Source organism: Enoplosus armatus, chromosome 6 (genome assembly GCF_043641665.1).
Source record: "Enoplosus armatus isolate fEnoArm2 chromosome 6, fEnoArm2.hap1, whole genome shotgun sequence".
In the NCBI taxonomy this organism is placed as follows: Eukaryota; Metazoa; Chordata; class Actinopteri; order Centrarchiformes; family Enoplosidae; genus Enoplosus; species Enoplosus armatus.
Window position 1 is genome coordinate 13,422,963 of NC_092185.1, and position 22,536 is coordinate 13,445,498.

General features: G+C 43.4%; 1 protein-coding gene across 1 annotated transcript in view; it reads left to right on the forward strand.

Annotated features, from left to right (window-relative positions):
• LOC139286581 (reelin-like) overlaps positions 1 to 22,536 on the forward strand; it is an 87,982-nt gene that overhangs the window by 19,810 nt on the left and 45,636 nt on the right. The window contains exon 3 of the mRNA XM_070907436.1: positions 15,232 to 15,370. Within this exon, the coding sequence (XP_070763537.1) occupies positions 15,232 to 15,370 (139 nt within the window). The remainder of the gene's footprint in view (positions 1 to 15,231; positions 15,371 to 22,536) is intronic.

A 22,536-nucleotide genomic window follows, 5' to 3' on the forward strand; every position in this document is an offset into this window, starting at 1 on the left:
GCCTCGGAGAGACAAAACCAAACTTCAAATAACAAAGAAGAACATAGTAATGATCATCAGGCCAGCTGGTCAAATGTTGAGTTGCAGAAAGGTTGCTGTGGTTCGGTTGAATATCATTTGGCTTACTAAAATACAAGTTCATACTGTATCATTACTACTTATTAGTAGATGTTTATAATGGTTTTGGAAAACTATTTAGGAAATAGGTACTATTTCATTTTATTGTTGATTTGCTGTAAAAACTACTAACTCTTCAGTCCATAGCTGTCAAATCACAGTTTCCTTAACATTATCAGCATTTTTTTCTTTGCATCGTCTGCATGTGTAGCTGTGTGTTATATCTAAACACACTAATTTCTGTGAATACAGTGCGCATCACCTTTATTCCATAAACAGCAAGATATAAAGTTGAATTTAGTCTTCGAATTGTTTTGGCAAGTGCAGTCCAATAACACACTAAAGCGGCAACTGAATTAAAGTTAGCCAATTTCTGGGCACACAATGAGGATTTTTAGATTCAGATGAAGTGTGTGCGGATGGAGCCCCTGTGTGCAGGGGTGGGGGCTCTCTTGGGGTGATGGACTGGCCATAAAGAACTCCTCAGAGAACAGGGCTACTGGCCCAGAACTGCTGCCCAGCGGGCTCACTTATCCTGACTAACTCCACTGTTCTTCAGACGCTGACTTCATCCCGACCAGGGTAGCTCTTCACTCTTGGCAGCACTGTTTTCTTGGGAGGCATCCAAGCAAGAATTGCGTCACCTTTGCTTCACTCTCATTAATTTGAAAAGTTTTAAGAGAAGGGCTGCACAGACTGATAGGCAGCAGCTTGTGGGACTGTGAGTTTCTGCATGGTGTGTGTTTAAATAAGTCTGCAAAGCCTTCCGTTGCAGTATGTGTAATCTGCTAAGCAGTGATGTTGTCCAGGTTTCACAGTGCCGGTTACTCAGTCTGTCCTCAGCTCGAGCTCTCTGCACTGTTTCTCTGCTCTGATGCTCCTGCATCCCCAGTGTGGGCTTCAGGACTCCACAGAAGAGCTATACAGAATCAGTGTTTTCATGAAGGCGAAACAGAAGAGTGATTCATTACTTTATTGCTTTCTTAATTTGTCTGCACAATTATTAGGTAGATGGGACTTTTATGAGACACACTCCACACCCTGAGTGGCAGCAGCCCGACTGGTGTGCAGACCAGGGTGTCACGTCTGTGGAGAGAAGGCTCTTCAGCCTTGGGAGGGCTGAAGAGGGATGCTCCCAGAGAGAGAGAGAGCTTCATCAATGAGCTCATGGAAACCCGGTGACATTGCTGTGCATGAGAGAGCCAGTGTTTGTGCAAAATGCTTTGAAGATAATGCATTGGAACAATAATGGAATGAGACACCGCTTGATGTCCATTGTTGTTGTGACAAATATAAAAGGATGTGTGAGGACAACAGGGTCACAGAACTCCTCGAGGGAGTTTTACGAGTCTGGTGTTTAATGTAGAGCATCTAAGATAGGGTGTGGCTCTAATCCCCCTCACTGGAGGCATGTAGGGGACACGTGGACAGCAACAAACACACACACACATTCAATAAAGAAATACCCACGCACTTTTTCTCAAAAGCACATACACACACTCCAGCTGTGTACAGCTGTTGGATTGGCGGCTGGCTGGGCAACATGTGGCTGACAGATGTATCAAGGCGGGAACCAACATGAACCCCAGCATGGGAAGAATGAAACCTCACTGCACCGCCACAACAGGATGGCACACACAGGGAGAAGATCAGTGGTAAATTAAGATTGCTGAATGTTTTTGAGATTTGAAAGCACAAGTTAATTCTAAGCAAGAAGACACTTTTAAGATAGTAAATGATGACGTGATGTCAGGGGAGAGAAAGAGGGTAAGTAAAAGAAAGACAAAGATGGACATCTGGTGAGGTTGAATGGTTTGAAACAGAGAAAAATGAAGACGGAAGAAACACATAAAGGCAGGGAGCTGTGGAGACAGGGTTAGTGTTTGTACACTCTCTGTGGGGATGTCTAGTGGTTGGTGTGGTCAGAGCTGTTGCAGCGAGCAGACAGGATGACTGCACGCCGGCCTCCAAAGAGCGAATTCCCCTTGGGCCTTCTGTGTCACCCTTCACTGCTTTTTACAGAAAGCTCATAAAAGAACTGCATGCAAATACACATGCTCTGTCACTGGTCCTCTTCGTCTTTTTTTTTTTTGGTCTGTCACATGCACTAATGTACTTTCCCTCACAAGTAAATACACATACAGGACGTGGAGACAAAGAAGTGAGCATTTTATTGGCTTTCACTCCCTCTGAATAACAATATACTTCACTCTACATTTGTAATAAATATGCAAGAGAGTTTTTACTACCTCGTCAGAACTGAACACCCACTCATTGTCGAATTAGCTGAAGTGTGATGGAGCAATTGGGGTGGCAATCAGGGTAGTCTGAGGAATGCCAGAATTTCTGCTACTGGGTTGAGCTGCGGCTCCGGTTGCCCAAGGCTCATTCCTCCACCGCTTAAAGGCAGGAGATCCCCCACTTGCCGGCGGGTGGCTAACCACAAACCTTTATGATGCTGTAAATTCTTTGTTATGGCTAGTGCAGAATCAGACCAACTGGAGCTAAAAACAATGTTGAGGAAGGCGGAACACAGGAGCGTAAATTGACTGTGGTTTTTATAAATGTGCCCGTAAGTGGCCCGGTAAACTAGTCTGGCTGAGGCACAGCCGCCGCAATGATCCTGTTTCAAGGTGCGAGGGGCCGGCAGGAAAGACTCAACTTGTCATTGTGGGCTATTATGTAGTCGCAATATACAGTTAATGGACGAGGTAGAGTGTGAAAAGAGATTCATTTCATTATGTGTGTAGTACAGTTTGACAACCTAATTGCTCATTAGAGACCTTTACAACATGTTTTACAGTGAAACCTTTAGACTACGTGTGTATGTGTGTGTGTGTAACATGCGCACAGGAGATGTCTATGCACACTGCCAGCAAAGCAACATGAGTCTGGACTGACTCAGCTGCTGGAGAATTCCAACTGCTTACTTGTTTTTCCCTCCTTTTGACTTTTATTCCATTAAGACCTATTTCTTTCCATTCCAGCCTCTTGGCTTTCTGAAAGGAACTCACACAGCTTTCAAACTGGCGTCTGCAAAGATTTTATGATGAAAACAATGACTTATGTACATTGTCACGGGTTTGATTTATTTGGTCCGGGTTTGCATAAGAACAGTTCGCTGTTGTATGTCGCACAGCAATGATGAGGTGACGTATTGGACCCCATAGGCCTGCGCCTGGATGGAAAGAAATGTCACATGTGGTCTGAGTTGTATTGCTCCCCTAATGGCAAAATGTTTCCCATCACATCATTATCCCTTCAAACACAAAGACAGAACAAGTATTCATTTTAAATGTCTCCAGATTTATAATTACGATGATGAACAAAGGGCACTTGAAGGAAGGAGAGAGCTTTGAAAACAAGGGGAGGGAAATGGATAGGCAAAAATGCCAACATGGTCCTGAAGTATTTGAGATTAAGGGGATGAGTGTGAGTGGAGAGTGAGAGGAGAGGAAATTGGAGAAAGTTTGCATGAAAAATGGCAAAGAGGGACCAATGAAAAGGAGACAGTATGTGAATGATATAAGGAGGGGGCAGGAGAGAAAGAAGATGAGAGGATGGCGTTCCATCACTCCCTCTGACGGAGTGGCTGATTGGTGTTGCCGTGCCAATGCTGAGCTGCTGAGAAACTGGTCATTGATGGATGGCTCGTTTGCAGGGTGATGTTTATTTTGTCGTTAATTTGCATATTTGTATGTATTTGTGGGGCGGTTGGCTTCTGCTAGCAAGGATCAGTCCCCATCTCAATATGATGTATCTGACTGTCTGACAAAATGGACAGCTTAGTGACAGGGACATCCAGCCGACACTTTGTCCCCATGACGGATGGGCTCATGCTAACACACCGCCCGATCAGAGATGAAATCCTGCTGCACCTTGACCTGTGAAGAGGGGGCTGAGGGGAGGGTGTGCAGCCAAAAGCGTAATCATGCCATACACATATTTAGCAGGACTCGTGGTAAATAGAAACATATAGAAAGAAGCAGTCTTTCCTTCTTATTATGCACAATTATGCATTCAAATCCTGATATCCACACACTCATCCATCTCAAGGCTGAAGGTCTGTGCCCTCTTGCCACCAAACCAGACTGAATGTCAGCCAGAATGTCAGACAATGAGAGGTGGCAGCTCATCATGTCAGTATTTACAAAGAAACACTCACAGGTGTTTTTCTTACTGAACAAAGCCTTGGTTTGGCAGTACTAACAGTCCCCGGAGAGCACGAGTGTGCTTCCGCATACCCCCTCCATCAATGGGATGAGGAGAAAAAACTGAGAAGGTGATACTGTGTAGGGAGAGATGGAGGATAAAGAGGAATGATATAGAGAAAGGGTGGTGCAGGGGGGAGAGAAAGGGGCGAGGGAAGGTGTTCCCATGGGGAGAGAAGCTGTCAGTCCCTGGGAGACTTCAAACGCACTGCAGCCCTGTGATCAGCCTGCTCCCTGGCTCTCTGCTGACAGCTCCCTGACTGCGCCGCTTAGACTCCTTCATACATGCACACCGATACACACATACACACACATATACTCTTGCTTGCTTCCATAAGAGCTCTCACACTCACTGATTTATCCACTCCACTTATACCACAACACATTCAAATTCCATTGACATACACACACTCATGCTGATTCTCACACTTAGGATGTGCATCTGTGACTCTGACATCCATCCTTATGATAACCTTGAACACAGCCAAAGTTCCCCTGATGCAACTCTGTCAGGACACTGCACAGTCCCAAACTGTTGCTCCTGAACTATGGGCTGAACAGAGGCAAGGTGGAGCTGGCGGTGATGATGTTGATAATGATGATGATGACTTATCTAAGCCATTACTCCTTCTCTGCTCAGGGCAGAGGCACCCAAAGGCAGATCCCTCCTGATGATGAATTCATTAGTGCAGAAGATGAAATGAGTTGTCAGGGGCAGGGTTATGTATGGAAGGTGATTTGTGTTCTCTGCGGCACAGTGTTAGATCAGACTCGAGATCGGCTGGGTCGGCTTGCTGTAAATCTCCCTGCTTTGCTGGCACAGGACTTTCCCACCCCTTGCGCCCAGACTGAGCCTCTGTTCTGTCCCTCCCGTTGCCCGGCACGTCCTCCCCCACCAATCGCACAATGCCTGGAAGCTGCTAACAGGTGGCTAAACATTTGGGTGCTCTCAGAGCCCAGAGGAATGCTTGGGTGATTATGCATCACAAGTCATGTAGCTCATTTTTATGCTCAAAGCCTCCTTGGAAGCAAAAAACCAGCCAACCTTCAAAGAATTCAAACAGAATACAACATAATCCATTATTAATTTAAGGTAGACCCACTGTTGATTCTGGACTAGTGCATTAGTTGTGGCCATACATACCAACAGCATAGGTCTGCCTCTCAGGCAGGTACAGTAGACCTACTGGAGCACTGCTGCTGGGAATTTACTGGTTCACTTAGTGTACACTAGCTCTCTTGGAACACATGGTCCCGTCTTTGAACTCCCACGGCTTCTCTAGGTGTGCTTACATTTGTATGTGTAGAGTGGTGTTCAGTATGTGTGTCTATGTTCATGCATATGTGCATCTATTTGTGTCAGTGAGTGAAGTTGTGCACGTGTTTATATTTGCTTTTGTGAGAGCACACATGTATTTGTATGCACATGCTGAGCATTTGAGTGCTTTTTCCTTTCTTTGTTGTATTTTTTTGCATCCAAATGTATGGTAAAAAAGGTCCAGGGTGACAGAGAGAGCAGAAATAGGAGAAAGCAGGAGCTGGACTGACTGTGATAGAGATTTCAAAGTGGTGTGTGAGATGTTGGCCAGTTTTTTTTTTATTTTTATTTTTTTATCCTGCAGGAGAGAGCAGCAGGCGTAGGCTGTTTCTCCCATGTGTGGTCTCTCTTGAGCAGAGCAATGTTATTTTCTGCCGTGCAGAGATGTTGGTTACATGCCAGAGAGAATGAGAGAGGAGAGAGAAATAAAGATAGAATAAAGACAGAGAGAGCTTTGACTCAAAGACTGCTCAGTTTGACACATTTCTGTGAACACTAGTGGGTTTGCATCATTTCAACAAAGAGGCAAGCTGACTTTGAAATGTATCTCTGTTGTGTTGTGATATAAAACTCCTTATACTCTATACCTCCACATGCACCTTGCAAGTGTGTGGGCATCTGTGGGTTTGGTGTGCAAACTGAGAGAAAGTGATTTTACAAAGTCTTCTCCACAAAGTGCATGCCATCCGGGCTGCACTCTGAGGTCTATTCATTTTTAAAGTTCCCTTGCAGAGAGTATTAGAAAAAGTGGAAGTGCTCTCTCTGACTCTGTGAGATGAGGAAGCTTAGTGGTTCTACTGGTTTCTCCCTGCAGGGCCCTGACTGGATCTGGCTCTCCACCCTCTAAAAGCCTCAGAGAGGAACAGGAATGCTCCACCGCCTGGGCCCATTTTGTTTTACATTACATACAAGTCATCTGTGAGCAACTCACCCAGATCCAATCTGACCCATATTTTGGCAGTGAAAATAGTTGATGACCTTCTCTGTGTTTCGCCCTCCTTACAAGAGCCAGGCTGTTGCCGTGATTAGTTCACTGCCTCCCAGCACTCCTCTGTCAGACCAGGCTCAGCTCCAGCCTCCTCCATAAACACGTTTAGGTGCACACACACATACTGTAAATACACACGCATGCAAATGCAGCACAGGCACCATGCCTTGCTTTCTCTAGGCTTTCCACTGGCTCCTCACCTGTCGCCCCAGGTCTCTATCTCTCACACTCAACATGTGTGTCAGGACAGAGCCTGCGAGACCACGGCCTCACCAGTTTGTTTGTTTGCTGCATTGGCGGGTGGGGAGCAGGGATGTGGGTGCAAGAAATTAGCACAAGTCAAATCAGATTAATTAATCCCCAGCTCAAACTATTAGCCGAGGAGTCGTGTTGAATTAAAAATCAAATTAGCCCTGGCGCCTGCCGTTAAAGCTGTGGTGTGTGCCTGCCAAGCTACAATGACACACACCCACAGAAGGCAGGCGCTCATGGGCTTCACTGATGGATGGACGTATTGGATGGATGGATGGATGGAAGGGTGGAAGAAGAAATGGGTGCTCAAGGACTAGAGGGGTGGGGGAAGGGGAGTTTAGTGACTTTGCCACCCAGTGTGGTAAGCTTCTCCTGGGGCATGGAGCTGGCTGTCCTCCACTGGGTGCTGCTCCACAGGCCTCACACCACTAGCACTCAGCAGGCTCGGCTATGTCACTCCATTTAGGCCTTTCAGCAGCATTTCACCCTGATGGTTTACATAACACATATGCATCTTGAGCCTGGGACTGAACCCAGTTTTAAAACAGGCCCCTGTTTCTCAGCTTGACTTGAGGGAAAGGGAATTTCCGTTTTATTACAACTTGGGTCTCATTTTCATAGCTTTGGCCATCCTTCCTATCAGTAATAATGAAATTGTGCTCACTAAATTAACTGCTGAGTTCTGAGAATGTGGCAACAGCACTAAAAAGAAGTCCAACCCGGCAAGAAACATGAAAAGTCAGATGACCAAACAGGTTTTAAACAAACCCCCAGTTTAGTCAAACTTATTTGGAAGAGAAAATGAAGGTGAAAGGTAGAATTATTACCCAAATTGTCCGCAAACGTCCATCACTCTTTTTCTATGCAGTGATGGATTTTTACATTTCAGTTTTCATTCTTGGTTTCACCTCCAAATAAATTGATTTAGTTGGTTTAGCAATAGTGTGTTAAGCTGTTGGCTTGTTCAAAACATGTCTTATTGTTTCTGATCTTGTTTCTTGTCGGACTTCGTTGTAGCGATGTTGTAGTATTCTCTTACTATTACTGATAGAAATAATTACCAGAACAATGAAAATAAGACCCAATTTGTAACAAACTGGAATTTTCATTGAAAGGTTACAGTGTATTCAGCAATAAAAGTGGCAGATGTAAATGCTTATGCATGCATACCTGCATTTGAGTACAATATATGTGTGTTTGAGTGTGCCTTTGAGATGGATTGCAGGGCTGTGCTGAGATGTAAAAGTATCATCTATCATACAGGGTGGGGCTCCAAAACACACACCACTTGTTTGATTCAGAACAACATTAATTTGAATTATGACACTTTAGTTCAGGGGGGTACATTATGCTCTAGTAGTGTTCCTGTTTACCATTTATCATTCAGGCTTGTGTGGCTTGTAGCTCTTGATCATTGAGAGGAAGCAGTACGCAGCCTCAAGCAATGACCTAAATGGTTATTTCTTTGATAGATGCAGCATGTATGGGACATATTGCAGAAGAATAAGCAATTATTGAATTAGTATTTGTATTAAATAATTGTTCACATATGACCATATGTTGTTGTGTACAGCACTCTCTCTCTTTTAACTGGTTAGAGTCACACTGGCAGCTCATACAATAAGCCCTAGCTTTGTATGTTTGTGTGTGTTGTGTGGGTGTGTGTGGCCTTGCCTTCTGGAGTTTATGGATGATGGATGCTGTGAGATACAATGGAAGCCTAAATGAAAGAGCAATTGTTCGGTGAATGTACGCATATGGGCAAAAATGGGTTTGATGCTTAGAGCCAGGGCATGAATACATACATTTTATCTGTTCACAAATGGCTTCTTTCACAGAACATTCAACTGAACGTACTGTGCACACATGGAAAAACATAATAATGTAAACATATACACATGCACAGTACGTCTCTCATATACACTCTCGCACATGCTCACCTATACACAAATAAAGCTCAGCAGACCTCCAGGTGTCCTTTACTGCCAGTTAAACTCTCTTTCATTCATGTGGCAAACGTCTCCCCCTCACATTTTCCCACAGAGTCTCTTACCCCCTTTTTCCCTGGCCACTGGCATCTTTCACCACCCATATTAACACACAGCTTCGTCCTGGCAGCGCTGTGCCGAACCCCTGCCATCACCACAACGCTGCCAACCCGTCTCCATGGTAGTGTGATTGGCAGATGCTGAGATGGATGCCCATTTCAGCCAATGGCAGATCAGAGTCGGGGTGTCATGCGCCGACCCTGCAGTGGTCCGGCTGACCAGCTGAGGATGGTGTTGGGAAGAAGGGGTGAATGCAATACAACAAGCGCACACAAACACACACACACCATAGCATGGGATCATTCAGCAGCACAAAGCGCATGGGGTCCCTACTCAGGCTGTCAGTACTGTTGTGATGTATCATTTATGTCGCCATTGTGTGGCCTTCTCTTGAAACATGTTGACAGAGGCATTATTCTGGCATTTGACAGATTCCCATACATTCACAGGCTTTTAATAACACATGTTAATGCTCCAATAGGTTTATGACAGGTTTTAAGAATTACCACATGAAATATGAGCCTTTAATGGGCCTGCTCTCCAAATTATCTGGGGTGGTATACATTGAATTGCTAAGTCTGAGCAAGTGGGAGAATGATCACTGCTTATAAGGCTATTATCCGTGTGAGTGTGTGTGTGTGTGTGTGTGTGTGTGTGTGTGTGTGTGTGTGTGCACACCACAAACACACACACACAACAGGCCTGGAGGACAAAAGATGTGCATCATAAACATTAATCTGTGCTTTTTAAATGAGACCCACTTTTCTGTGTTTAATCAAAAAGAATATAGTTAGTGGTGACAAATATTAATTCCTAAAACAAAAATCAAATAACCTAATCTCCTTACAGCACATTACGCCACTTCATAGGGCTTTCATTAACCGAGCAAATTGCTATGCATACACATGCATTTTAATATTCTGTTTGTGGTTAGTTTTGTATGTGTATGTACAGGCGTCCAGGGTCATGAAAGTGTATGTGTGCTCATGGTGGTGCAGTATGTGTGTGTGCTCTAGCATTGAAGGTGTACATGAATTCATTAATATCAATTGCTCCAGTGAAGGGACAGTTGGACCTGTTTATCATATTTACTGTTGGAAGAAAGGAAGAATCAAGCACCCAGATTTCCCTCTCTTTAGGACTGAGGTGCATTTTCCCACTGCCTTCCTGTCAATCAGAAATCTAGCAAGAAAAACATATTTTACTGCCTTGAAATCATCTTAGAAGCCATTTATCAGGAATGGATAAAATCAAATCAAACACAGACAGATCACTCAAATCCAGGTTTTTGTCCCTCCCCAAGCCAGACATTGCTGAAGGACAATTGTGGAATGAGTGCAAAGTCCAGTAGCTATTTGGTACTGACCAGATGTCAAATGGTGTGAATAAACCCTGAATGATTCTGGTAAATGTGCACATCAATTTGAATGGTGCCTCTTGAATCCTCGCAACTCTGCCACAAAGCCTAACTATCAGTTTCTAATGCCAGTTAGACCGGCTCCTGCTGGTCCTACAGTGTGAAGTCGCTGCCAGGCTGAGCCACCGATTGCCCATCTGCTCCATCAGGGAGAATTCTCACTCCATCTATTTGACTTGTTTTGAGCTTGGCTGCGGAAAAGCTCATTAGCTTTGCAAAGTGAGATATAAAGACAGATAACAATGCTGCGTCCAAACATAGAAATGTTAAAAAGGACACAGACAGATGTGAATTGGAGTGTTTACATATTTAATAGAAGAAAGACCAGACGGAAGGGAAAATGTGGAAAAGTCTTTGTTACTGCAGACATGGGCGGTCTGAATATGAATACATATGAGGCGGTCAACTTCCCACTTCCTTTTTATGGGTCGCTTAAAAAATTCACTACAATTACCAGCAGAGATTGATGCCGGGGTGACAGTCCTACAACCAACATTTGACCCTTAAAATCCTGGCACACCCACTTCCTGTGTTTCTGTGTATCTGAGTGAGTTTGTGTGTGGGCATGCCCGAGGATGCATGTATAGGCATTTGTGTGCGCGCGTATATGTGTGTGTGTGTGTGTGTGTGTGTGTGGGTTTATGTTTATGAAACATGCTCTGCCCAGTCATACCGTGGGAGTTAGCAGGTCATCTTCCCTTGCCATTAATCACTGCCGACAGCTCATAAGTGCCCAATCTGCATGTGAAAGAGCGCGAGCGTGCATGCATTTGCATGTGTGCATTTGACTGTGCATGTGTGGTTGCAACAGTCCTCCAAGATCCCCCTGTGGCTGCTTATTGAATTAGAAGTGGCCTCTGCTGATACTTATCTAACATGCAGTATGAATGCATCCACCAGTGGCATTTGTGCAGCTACAACTTCTGTCATTGTCCACTCAGTAGGTGAGTTCTGAGATTGTGTGATAACAAGTCCATATGTGCAGAACACAATGATAAACACAATTTGGGGCGAACAAGAGTGAGAAAAGAGGAGATGAACAAATCACAAAATATTGACAGAAAAGAAAACAAGCACATAAAGCAAAGTTAACATCTATCACATCTGTTAGGTACCAGAGATGTCGTAAATAAGAACTCAGAAGTCAACTGAGTGAAGAGTAAATTAAGTTTATAATAATAAAATAACAGCTTTTGCAGTTGGTGTGACCCCGGCGTATAAGGACACAGGAAGGGCTTTGTTATGTATTTTCATTTCACAATGTCCTTCTATTTCTCTGCTCATCTCCCTGGACAGAACCAGGAATGTCAGAGCTTTCTTTTTTTCTGTCCAGGTTCACTACAGCTTGTTGCTTTACTGGAACATTTGGGATTTGGATCTCATTGAATCATAGTGATTTTTTTCTCTCTCTCTCTCCACACCCGCACATGAAAGGGACTAGTTTCGTTATTTGCATTTTTACGCCTGAGTGTATTTTTCAAGTGGGAATAGAAATTCTGTGAGCAGTGTCGAGTCCCAGCGCTGCTGTGTCCTGGAGTGCATCAGTCTGCCTTTTCATCTTCACCCTACTCTAACTGCTCTCTGCTTTTCTTTAGCCATACCCGCAGTTCCTCTCTCTCTACCTTTCCCTCTGTATTGCTTTATCTCCCTGTCTGCTGCTATTGTATTTATTTTTCCAATTTTCTCACAATGTTACGCTCATTTTTTGTTTCAAACATTGAATTCTGTGTTTGTTTTCACTTCATTCAACATTTGTTCATTTTCCTATTCAGGCAAGAGTTACAGTAGCTTGTGGTAAATGAATTAGGGTTGTATTACAAGAGTTTGTCATCACTGTAAATGAAAAGCCACTCTGTCTAACAGTAAAGTTCGTGGTGCCCTGCCCACCTTTTTTGAGTGACAGCAATGTAAATGAGAATATTCCTTTGAATGAGGGAGTTGAATGAGTGATTCATTGTTTCTGTCCACACTTGCCACAGCCACAGTTTACTTTCTCCTTCTGCTATCTCCTCTGCTCAGTCTGCTACTCAACATCATCACCACACTTCTCTCTTTCTGTGTATCTTTGCAGCTTTCCAGATAGTGTTTCCATTGCCACAAGAGCTAAGCTTGTATTATGCACATCTGCAGGGATTCTCAAATTGCACCATGGCAGTGTGGTGAGAAAGCTTCACAGCGCTTCTCCCTCGCTTCTTGTGCCACAAAATTGGACAATTAGTGCCAAAACTGTTGTCTTGCCTACTTTTGCTTGCGGCAGTAAATGCGTGGCACGTAGCAGCAAGGAAATTGTTCTGGAAATGGCACTCTTTTGTGTCAAAGGAGGTTAAAAAGAGAGAAAGATGTATGAGTATGTCAATGCATGCTTCCCTGAGTGCTACGTAAGAACAGCACAGAAACAATTCCTGCAGTTGCGTATGTCGACGGTAAAGAAAGAGGGTGTCGAGGAGATCTTGCCCAGGCAAACAACATTGCAATAACCCTCGACAGTAATGTGTGTTTATGTGTGTGTTTCCTTCTGTGAGTGTGTATGTGTTTGCTTAAGAGTAAATCGTGGCCATTACGCGGAGAGGTTGTAGCTGAGGTGATTAGAGAACAGCAGTACTATTAGTGGGTGATTACATCTCAGTCTGTTATTACACACCAGCAGCTCCTTACCAATGTAAAAGGCTGCTTTGCTCGACATGTCGTAAATCTGACACACTAGGCCCACACGCTGCTTGCACTCACACATAATGACACAATATGTTGTTGTCATGTGAAACCTCTTAAATCATGTAGCTTTGATGATTATTCAGTTTGAACTCCAGTTAAAGAGGTTGATGTTCCTCTGCATGATTTCAAAATGTACAACTCCTGGGTTGAAGAAAACCTTTGCAAACCCCACAGGGTAAACAAAAAAAAATGCATGATGCTCAATTTAAAAACAAGCTTGTTTTTCTTAGTTTTTCATCCGACAGCAATGATAACTAGGTTTGTTTGTACCATGGCACGCGCACATGTACATAAACATAAATCTTGTGCAACGATGCAAACCAACACACATACACACACACACATCTGGCCGTGTCAAACAGAAACATTTATGGTGCTGTCGACATTGTGCATATTTATGGATGCAATCTGTGAGGTCAAATTTATTACTGTCAGAAATGGGCGGAATTATTTCTCTTTAAATAATTAGTTTTGAACCACACACACACACACACACACACCAGACGCACGCTCACACACAATCTTTGCATATTGATTTGCACATTGATTCGGGGGATATTAAAGCTCTGATGTTATTAATCATTGCTGATTATGTTTTCAGTGAGATGAGTTATTATTGAGGAGAGGATTGTGTTTGCAGGTTATAAAGAGCAGAGGCCAGCCGCCAGAGCACTGCAGCTCAGAGCACATCTTCATGCACAGATGGGACATCACATACATTTTTAAACTGACTGAATGTGTTTGCTCCATGTGCAGTGGACCACACTATGTTGACTTAATGTTGTAGAATTATGACAAATGCCCAGATTACCTGTGTGGGAGATGCACACTCCACATTCTAGTTGTGTTTTGATTTGAGATAGTCACCGCAGTTTGGACGCCTCTTCGCCAACACTGCAAAGCCGTTTAGTTACAGTAAATTATTCAACTGTTTCGTATGTCTGCGTAGTGATTGATGAGTCCGGCGGCGTCCTGCCCTTGCCCTCTGTGATATGAAGGAAAGATTGTGTGACATGATGTCATTCCATCGGTGCAATCATAGCCGGACACAGACCCTCATTAATAAGAGCCCCGTTATGTAGTGTCAGCTCACGGGGAGGGAGAAAAGAAAGGAGAGGGTTGAGAAAAAAATAAATGATGAAAGGAGAGAAGTAGAGAGGAAAAAAGAGCAAAGGAGAGAAGGTGGTGGAGAAGTGAGTGTGAGGCAGGAAGCAATGAAGAAAAAGAAAACTGTAGGATGCCAGTGGATGGAAAAAATAGCAGTAAAGCGGCACAAGATCAAACGAGTGAAGGAAGAAATAAAAAGCAAACGGAAAGAAGGGAGGATGGAATAAGGTGAATATGTATGTGCAAAACTCGAGTTTTGGGCTTGTTGCTTTCTCTTGGTGTATCTGGTTATTCATTGGCTTGTCACCTTATGCATTAGTTTCAGACTTATGTTGATTTGTCTGTAAGAAGTGTTACTTTATAATATATTGCCCTTTTAGTGCATTCTGTTTTACCAAATATTATTGCAGCATTTTAGTTTGACTTTGCTGCAAATCATCTTGCGCAGAATACCATTTTTTATTTTAATGTATTTTTCCTACTCTTCTACTTTCACTTCATTACTGTATAAAATCAACCTGAACAGACTTGCTTGAGATGCTGTTGATGATCCATCACAGTGAACATCATTATTTCTGTGTGTTTTATTGTCGTAAAAGTAACTCTATGAGTGTGCAGTAGTGAGTCTGTGTGAGTGTGGAAGTTTGCTGTTTAGAAACGGGTGAGGGTTGGCTACCAAAAAGCAGTGTTTTTAATTCAAGAGGCCATAAATTAAATATAATCTTCTCCTTCCTTTACACCACATCTATGTTTTAGTAATTGTTTGTCTTTGGGTGTGGTTTTCTAACAGTGCAGTTTATGAAGGCAATGTTGTTTGGGAGGTCCATGAATGCACAACACTGGCAGACTATAAAAATCATATAAATGGGCTTACTGCACAATGATAATGTAACTTTTACAAATACAATATAACATACAACAAGTTTTATTTCTTTGTAAGTTGACTTTAATACTATAGTAAAATAAATGGAAACCAGCTGCTACCTTGAAGTCAACTTTCTCTGTCTCTCTCAGTTATCCTATTTGGTCTCTCGTTTATTCTCTTCTCCTCTCTCCCCCAGGTGTGATGCCAGAGCGGCCGTTTGGTGGAACCCAGTTTGTTTGCAGCGTGGTTGCTTCCCACGTTAGCCACCAGCCCTCCTCCAGCTTCAGCTTTGTCTGGATTGCCCCACCGCCTGGCACCGGCTGCGTCAACTTCCTGTAAGTCATGTTTGAGTGTATGTGTGTAAAAGAGAAAAATTGCAGATAAGAAGTTGTGATGCAGACTAGGACCTTTACAGCTGCCACGCATCTAACCCAGACATGGAAGTCGTAAACTGTAACAATAATATCCGTTAATGTTGTGTGGCTGCATATTGACCTAGTAAGTCTGAGGGAGGCTTATCAGCTGACACCATGGGCGGTGTTTTCTCTGTCAGAGCCACAGAAAGGATGTTAAAAGGCCACCCTGTCAGAGAAAGCATGCATGATGACTAGAAAGAGGTTAAACTGGGGACAACGATAGCATGTGTGTGTGGGGTTAATATCCTTAATACCTTGCTTGACATGGCCTGTGCAGTGGCGGGTGTGTGTGTGTGTGTGTGTGTGTGTGTGTGTGACCCTGCTGAGAATTAACAGAAATATCTCCATCCTCTCATTCAATGGGCTTGGTCCCTCTTCTCATTGGAAAATGTGTGAGTGGTTGAGCAGATCCACCCATCCCCCGAGGATGGGTGTGATACAGACACATGCACACACACTTTTTGCTCTGGTCCACATGATGCTCTTCATCTGTGACATTGCATAAAGGCATAAGTAAAGAGCAGTTATCCATTGTCACTGGTACGAATGGCAGGGGGCTTTGGGGCAGTAACTAGTTGCTCTGGGACACTGCGCAGGTGATTTAGCTTTCTATCTGTCTGTCTGTGTACATGTTAAAAACTGTTTGCTGGAAGCTTACATGTTGTGTGATTGACCCAAGTTGGAAAAAGATCTGTTTTTATACGTTTGAGAACAGCTTTGGTCGTTCCTCTGTTTTGTCTGGCTCTTCATCATTTTCTCCATCTCTTTCTGTTGGAAACATCCTCTAACTCTCTTTCCCTGTAGTTCTCTTGGCTGGTGATTTACAGCCTCATGCTGATAATCAGTCAAAATGCAATTAGCAGCTGTTCCTGGAGAAGCGTAGAGGAACAGTGAGGACTTCAGTAACTCTGCCCCATGCAAAGTCACAGCAGCACAGCGCCACATTACAAAGATCTTTCAGACATTCACCCGCAAATATTGTAATATTTATACATTTGACATTTGACAATTTTCAAACTTTTATATCAAGAATAGCCAAACGAGTTTTTAAAATGAAATCTAAAAATGAAAACATCATTATCACCATATGATGTTGATGCTTGGATAGTCAAACTGCAAACTAATCCCTTATTTTTTTCCCCCCTTTTTTATTACCAGTCATTCTCTTTCAAAACTTGAAAGACATTGCAAATTGTACATCAGTGTTTCATAAAAAACACAACTAAATTAAACATTTTGGCAGTGCCCATAAAAATCCCTCAATGAATTCCTGGAGGTACGCGATAGACTATCAGACAGAGACTTTTATGGACAGACTGACAGAAAAGGATTCAGTTGGGGAATTTGCTGAAGTAGAGCTGCCATTTAGACAATATCCACGGAGCCAAACAGATTTACTGGCTTTTTTGTCTGCCAGCAAACACATTACTGTTGAGCGTGTGTCAGCTTACGAGGATTGTGTGTTTCCTCAGTATTTGTGTGTGTGTCCATGCGTGTGCTGTGTGTTTGCATTTGAGTGTAAACCATGGAGCAGCAGTGTGCCAGTGCTGATGACAGTGAGTCTGGCAGGGGGCCACAACTATATGACAATAGGGGCCCCTGCGGCTGACCTTATCAAAGTCAGCCAGTCACACTCCAGCTGGCTGGAGACTGCTCCTTACACACACACACACACACACACACACCCACACTCTCTCTCTCTCTCTCTCTCTCTCTCTCTCTCTCTCTCTCTCTCTCTCTTACTGCACCCTGTTCCAGTTCACAGCTCCCATCTCCACCAGTATATCCTCACCTCCAGAGCTGCCCTACGTGGGTGATGTGACATGAGTCTGGGAGAAATTCAACAGGCGAGGCCCTTATGACCAAAACCAGGGCCACGTTGGGGGCCATATAATTTCTTCCAGCACTGTACTGTCAGTATTATTACTCTTCAGGTCGAGATGTGATCAGACGACTGTCATTTGTGTTGGTTTTTATAAATGATCCCTCCCAAGAAGTGCAGTTTTATAGCAAATCCTTTAATCATTTCAAAAGTCAAACAAGGTAATAGAAAATATGGGTGTAAGATTTGTCTTTACCGTGCAAAATGTAAATAATGCAATGTCCTGCCCTTGCCAATAGTACACCGACCCTGATTGATATAAGGACCGGTTTCCACAGGCAGTGTCCATGAGTGTTTGAATTAAAGGCATAGACATCCTATGTCCTTCACAGGGCTGCAGCTGGTCCACCACTGCATTAATAGCCTGTGAGCAGTTTTATGGGCAATATTGTTGGAGTGTTCCTGGTAACAGATCACTAGCAGGAGTGTGATGGAGTGCAGTGACGTGGGCATCCAGAAGAACTCATTTTCTGGGGGACTGTAAATTGCCACCTAAAGAGAAGGGGAGGCCTTGGAGGAGAAGAGGAGAGGAGAGAAGAGGAGGTGGAGGAGCACACGCATACACATACATCCATATGCAAACACTGATCACACTATTCTATAGTTGATGAACAGAAAATTCATCAGCAAAAGCTTTGAAACTGATTGATCATTTATCAAGCAAAAGTGCCACATTTGTTACTGTAAATTGAATATATTTGGGTTTTGGGTTGTTGTCGAACAAAACAAACAATATGAATATGTTGCCTTTGGATCTGGGAAATTGTAATGACATTTTACATGCTTAACTATTAATGAATGAATCAAAAACAATAGATTAATCTGTAAAAAAAAAAAGTTGCAGCAGCTGTCATAGTGAAGCTATACAGTAGGCCTGGAGCCAACCTTTTTCTTACACACAAAATGCAAAACCAACTTGCACTTTAATGACTGCATAAAACATAGTTGAGCCCCACTTTTTGTTCTTCTTGCTCAGACAAGACAGTCCACGCCACTACATTACTACTGAATGCTTTGCTGCACTTAGCAGAGGTGAGAATGGTTAATAGCTTCCTCTGGTAAATGCAAAGATGCACTGGTGTGTCTCGTCCTTTCTTTGCCTTTATTCTGCTTCACTTACAGCCTCAAGGCAGTCGGTGCAGTGTGTGTGTGTGTGTGTGTGTGTGTTGTGAGAAACATATTCAAACAACATAGCGCTGTGCTCTTCCTTGTATGTATACTCTACAGTGTATGGTTGCTTTATGGGCGTATCTGGGTGTTGTATGCACACATTCAGCCCTGCTTGAACATGTCCTTGTGTGTTAGTATTTATGTGTGTGTGCACAGCAGTTGGCTGGTTGGAGATTGCTTTAATTACTGCATATGAGCCCCCTTCCTAAAGTGTTCCCCCGAGGAGACGGATATCTGCAGATCTAATGGCACGCTGTTTATGTTGTGGCATGCTTTGTACATGTGTATATATGCATTTGTTTGCAAACGCGTTCTTTTTTTACATCGCTGCGATTTGCGGTTGATCAGTCCTAGAGTGATTGAAGCCACTTTTCAGAGCAATTAGAAGGGGAGAAATAGAATGAGGAGGGGCAGGTGGGCACTCAAACACTCTCTTGTCTTGTTAGCTGTAATTGAAAAGGAATGGTTCCTTTGCTGTAATTATGCCGGGTGTTGTTGTGTTGTTGATACTGCCATCTGTTCAAAGTAGTCAGGTCTGTGTGAGCATGAAGTTTGTGAAACACGTTCTACGGTATTGCTTCGTATGTGGTTGACTACAGACCACACGTGAACACAGCCTGGTTTGGCTGCTTTTGTAGACGGGGCATAGCTCTCAGTTAACTTGTTTCCATGTGCCGTAATAACAATGGCTGTAGCAGGTAGACGTCATTTTAGAGTGAATCGTAATGTACAGGAGATGTACTTCTGCTTTTAGGCGTACTGCTAAAAATTCAGAGCCCTCTGAAATAATGCATGTGTCTTTTTTGGAAAAATGGAAATTCAATCACCGAATAAAGTTTAATTTAGGTTGACCCCTCCGTTTTATGGCAGTAATGTGTCCTTAAACTCATCCAGTCTGGTGATTCTGACAGGCAGGATGATAGACAGCGTGTTATATCAATCAGAGGTCAAAGGTCAGAGTTCAGACATCAGGCTGACAGGTGACCTATCTCACCCAGCACCTAATTTCTCCTGGTATTAGTCTTTCCCATTGATTTCCTATTATTCAAGTCAAGCTTTCAGTCTGTTTTAACATAAAATCACTGGTTAATGAGCTCCCCTCATCATTAAAGCGCCATACTAGCCTGTGGCTATGTGACAGATTCACTGTAGACATTGGGCCAGGGAACATGAATTATAGGTTCAAGGTAATCGCATTTTGGCATTGTAGATATAGAAATATGGGGTAGAAATGTGAAGCATGACAGAGCACATAAATCCGATCCACTTTTTTTCTCCACAAACCAACCAGAGCTGCAAATCTGACACAGTCCACCCATATAAATCCAATTTTCATACATCACACATTCACATATGAGACAGCAACTCTTATATCTCTCATATTCATGTGTTTAACCTTTCTTAAACTTTTAAACTATGCCAATTTATCAGAATTTAACAGTAAATCATCCACTTTTAGAGGCAAACCCATTCCTGTGTGCCTCAGCAGATCACAACCCAGACTCTTGTTGCTGTTTACCCTAAAGGTCTCTGCATCCATGATATTGTCTTATTTCCCAAGGGACGGTGCATGACCCCTGTAATTACATACATACACCTGTGTACACAGAGACACACATGTACACACATGTACACACACAGATACATGTATATTTCACATCAGTGATCTGATCAATACTGCCACATCACATCTGTGCTGCACCAACATCACACAGTCTCATCAGGAGGTCACCGTCCCACCTGCTGGGACGTTGACCTCCTTATCAATTCTAGATGAAATAGAGCGTGGAGATTGAAAAAAAAGGTAAAGCATGATTTTAAATGCAGCAGAATGAGCCATGCTCAGGGGAGAGGGGGTCCGCTCCAGATGTATTTTGTGAGAAATGATTGGTTTGTATTCTGTGCTGTCTGTTCCTGCAAATGTGCTCCGTTCTGACTGACAAGATAAATCACAGACATGACTTGTTGTGGGGATTCATCTCTCTTTTGTTGAGTCTGGGTCAATACAGAAGATTTTTCTCTTTCTCCCCCTCTTGTCCCAGTCTGACCCTGACTGAGACTGAGGTTTTTGAAAGGCTGATTTTCTCAGATATCCAATTTTTGATATTGCAGTTCAAAATCAGCAGCTTTTTTAGACTCAGCTCTATTTTTTTCTTCCTCACATATTTACTCCTAACTGCTGTTGTTTTCCTAATCCCCCTAATTATTACTCACTAACAGTAGTCAAGGTCAATTGCTCTTCTCCTGGCTGTATACTGAGCAGTAACTGTGCTTCTTCTGGCTGTATTTGGAGCCGTAACTCTCTATGACCCTGTGCTAACAAGCAGGTAATTTGCCAAACAACTCCCAAATCCCTCCTCTGTGGAGCTTCATTAAATTTGCATGTTCTCCAAGAGCCTTTTTCAATTAATTAATTTAGGGGCGGGAAGGAGGGGGTGGGGGGTGGGGGGAGTAATGTGATTCCACAAAGCCAGTGGATGGGTCTCAGGCCCTGATGGGTATGAAAATATCAAGGCTGGCTTGAAATCAAGAAACTGTAATTTACATTTCATCAAAGCTCTTTATCAGTGATTTTCTGGAGATAACTGAAGCAGTGGATTCTTGTTTTCCCTCTCAGTCTGCCTCTCTCATTGTCCTGTCTTTACTCCTCCATCTTCCTGCCTCTCCATTCTTTTACCCGTCGTCCCTGATTGTGGTGCCATAACCACAGCTGGTCCTCAACATGGAAGATAAATCAACCAATTAGGGTGTATTATTTTAAGGGCTAGGTCCAAATGCACCAAATCAGTGCTGGCGACTGGAACTGCACCCCACTGAAACTCCTCATATTAATCATGATTACCAACAGGCCTAGTGAGCTGGGAGAGAAAATGAGCTTTTAATTGGGATTTGAGGAGGACGGGATGGGAGTGTTGTCTAACGAGGGACGAAGAGCGAGGCAACTTGTGTGTTCTCCACCCTCAGATGTAATAGTTTGTGTGGAGAAAGAAAATCATTTTTACACCGGCCTTGTTAAAAAATAGTTTCTAAAGTTTGTTTGTGTAGTCAGATTTCAGTGCATATTCCTGTCTTTAAGATAGCAGTAGCTATATTTAACTGCATGTATATGGCTTTAGGATAAATCCGCTGTTAGTGTTCCCCGCTGTGTCTGTGTGCGTGTGTGTGTGTGTGTGTGTGTGTGTGTGTGTGTGTGTGTGACTGTGTGTGGTTAGCAGGGAGCTGTCAAGCTGGCTCCTAGGGGATACTTATGGCCGACAGCAACATGTAATCTAACATGGAAGACATGCTTGGTAATTACCCACTCCAGGCCCTTTTGGGAGCTCTTTGAGTGACAGCCTGTCCATCTGCATACATGTTAAGGCTCATACGGTATGTGGCTTGGATTGTGTGTGTGTGTGTGTGTGTGTGTGTGTGTGTGTGTGTGTAGACTGGATCTCTGCCCTTCGTCGCATGCCTCGCTATTTGACAGCAGATTGTGGACTTTGAAAGACAAGGCCATCTAACCCCCATCTCTATTTCCTCTGACCAAATCCCAACCCCCCTCCTCTCCCTTCCCCCTCCATTTATCCATATCTCTCTCTTTTTCTTCATCTTCCTCAATCCCTCTCTCTTTCCCATCTCTCAGATTTGCTCCTCTAGACTAATGAGAGGGTAGAGGATGACACTTATTTTCACAAGATGAATGATCCCTTGTTTGAATCAGAGGAGGGGAGAGAGGAGGAAAAAAAACACCAACACGTTTAGGGCCTTAATTGCTTTTTTCCCCCCAAAGAAAGTCAAATTAACATTTAGATGTTCAATAAATGTTTTGTGTGTATCAGTGTTGTTCTGTGTGTGTGTGTGTGTGTGTGCGTGTGTGTGGCTCCCGAGTGGAGACGGTAATGAGAGACACACGCTGCGGAGCCGCTGGAGTGTGACGGCAGGACAGACGCTGCCGTCGCGCTGCGCCGATCACACACTCTTCGGCTCAGACTAAATGCCCTCTCCTGGCTACTGTTTTAATGACATACACGATATAAAGTCACACATAGTC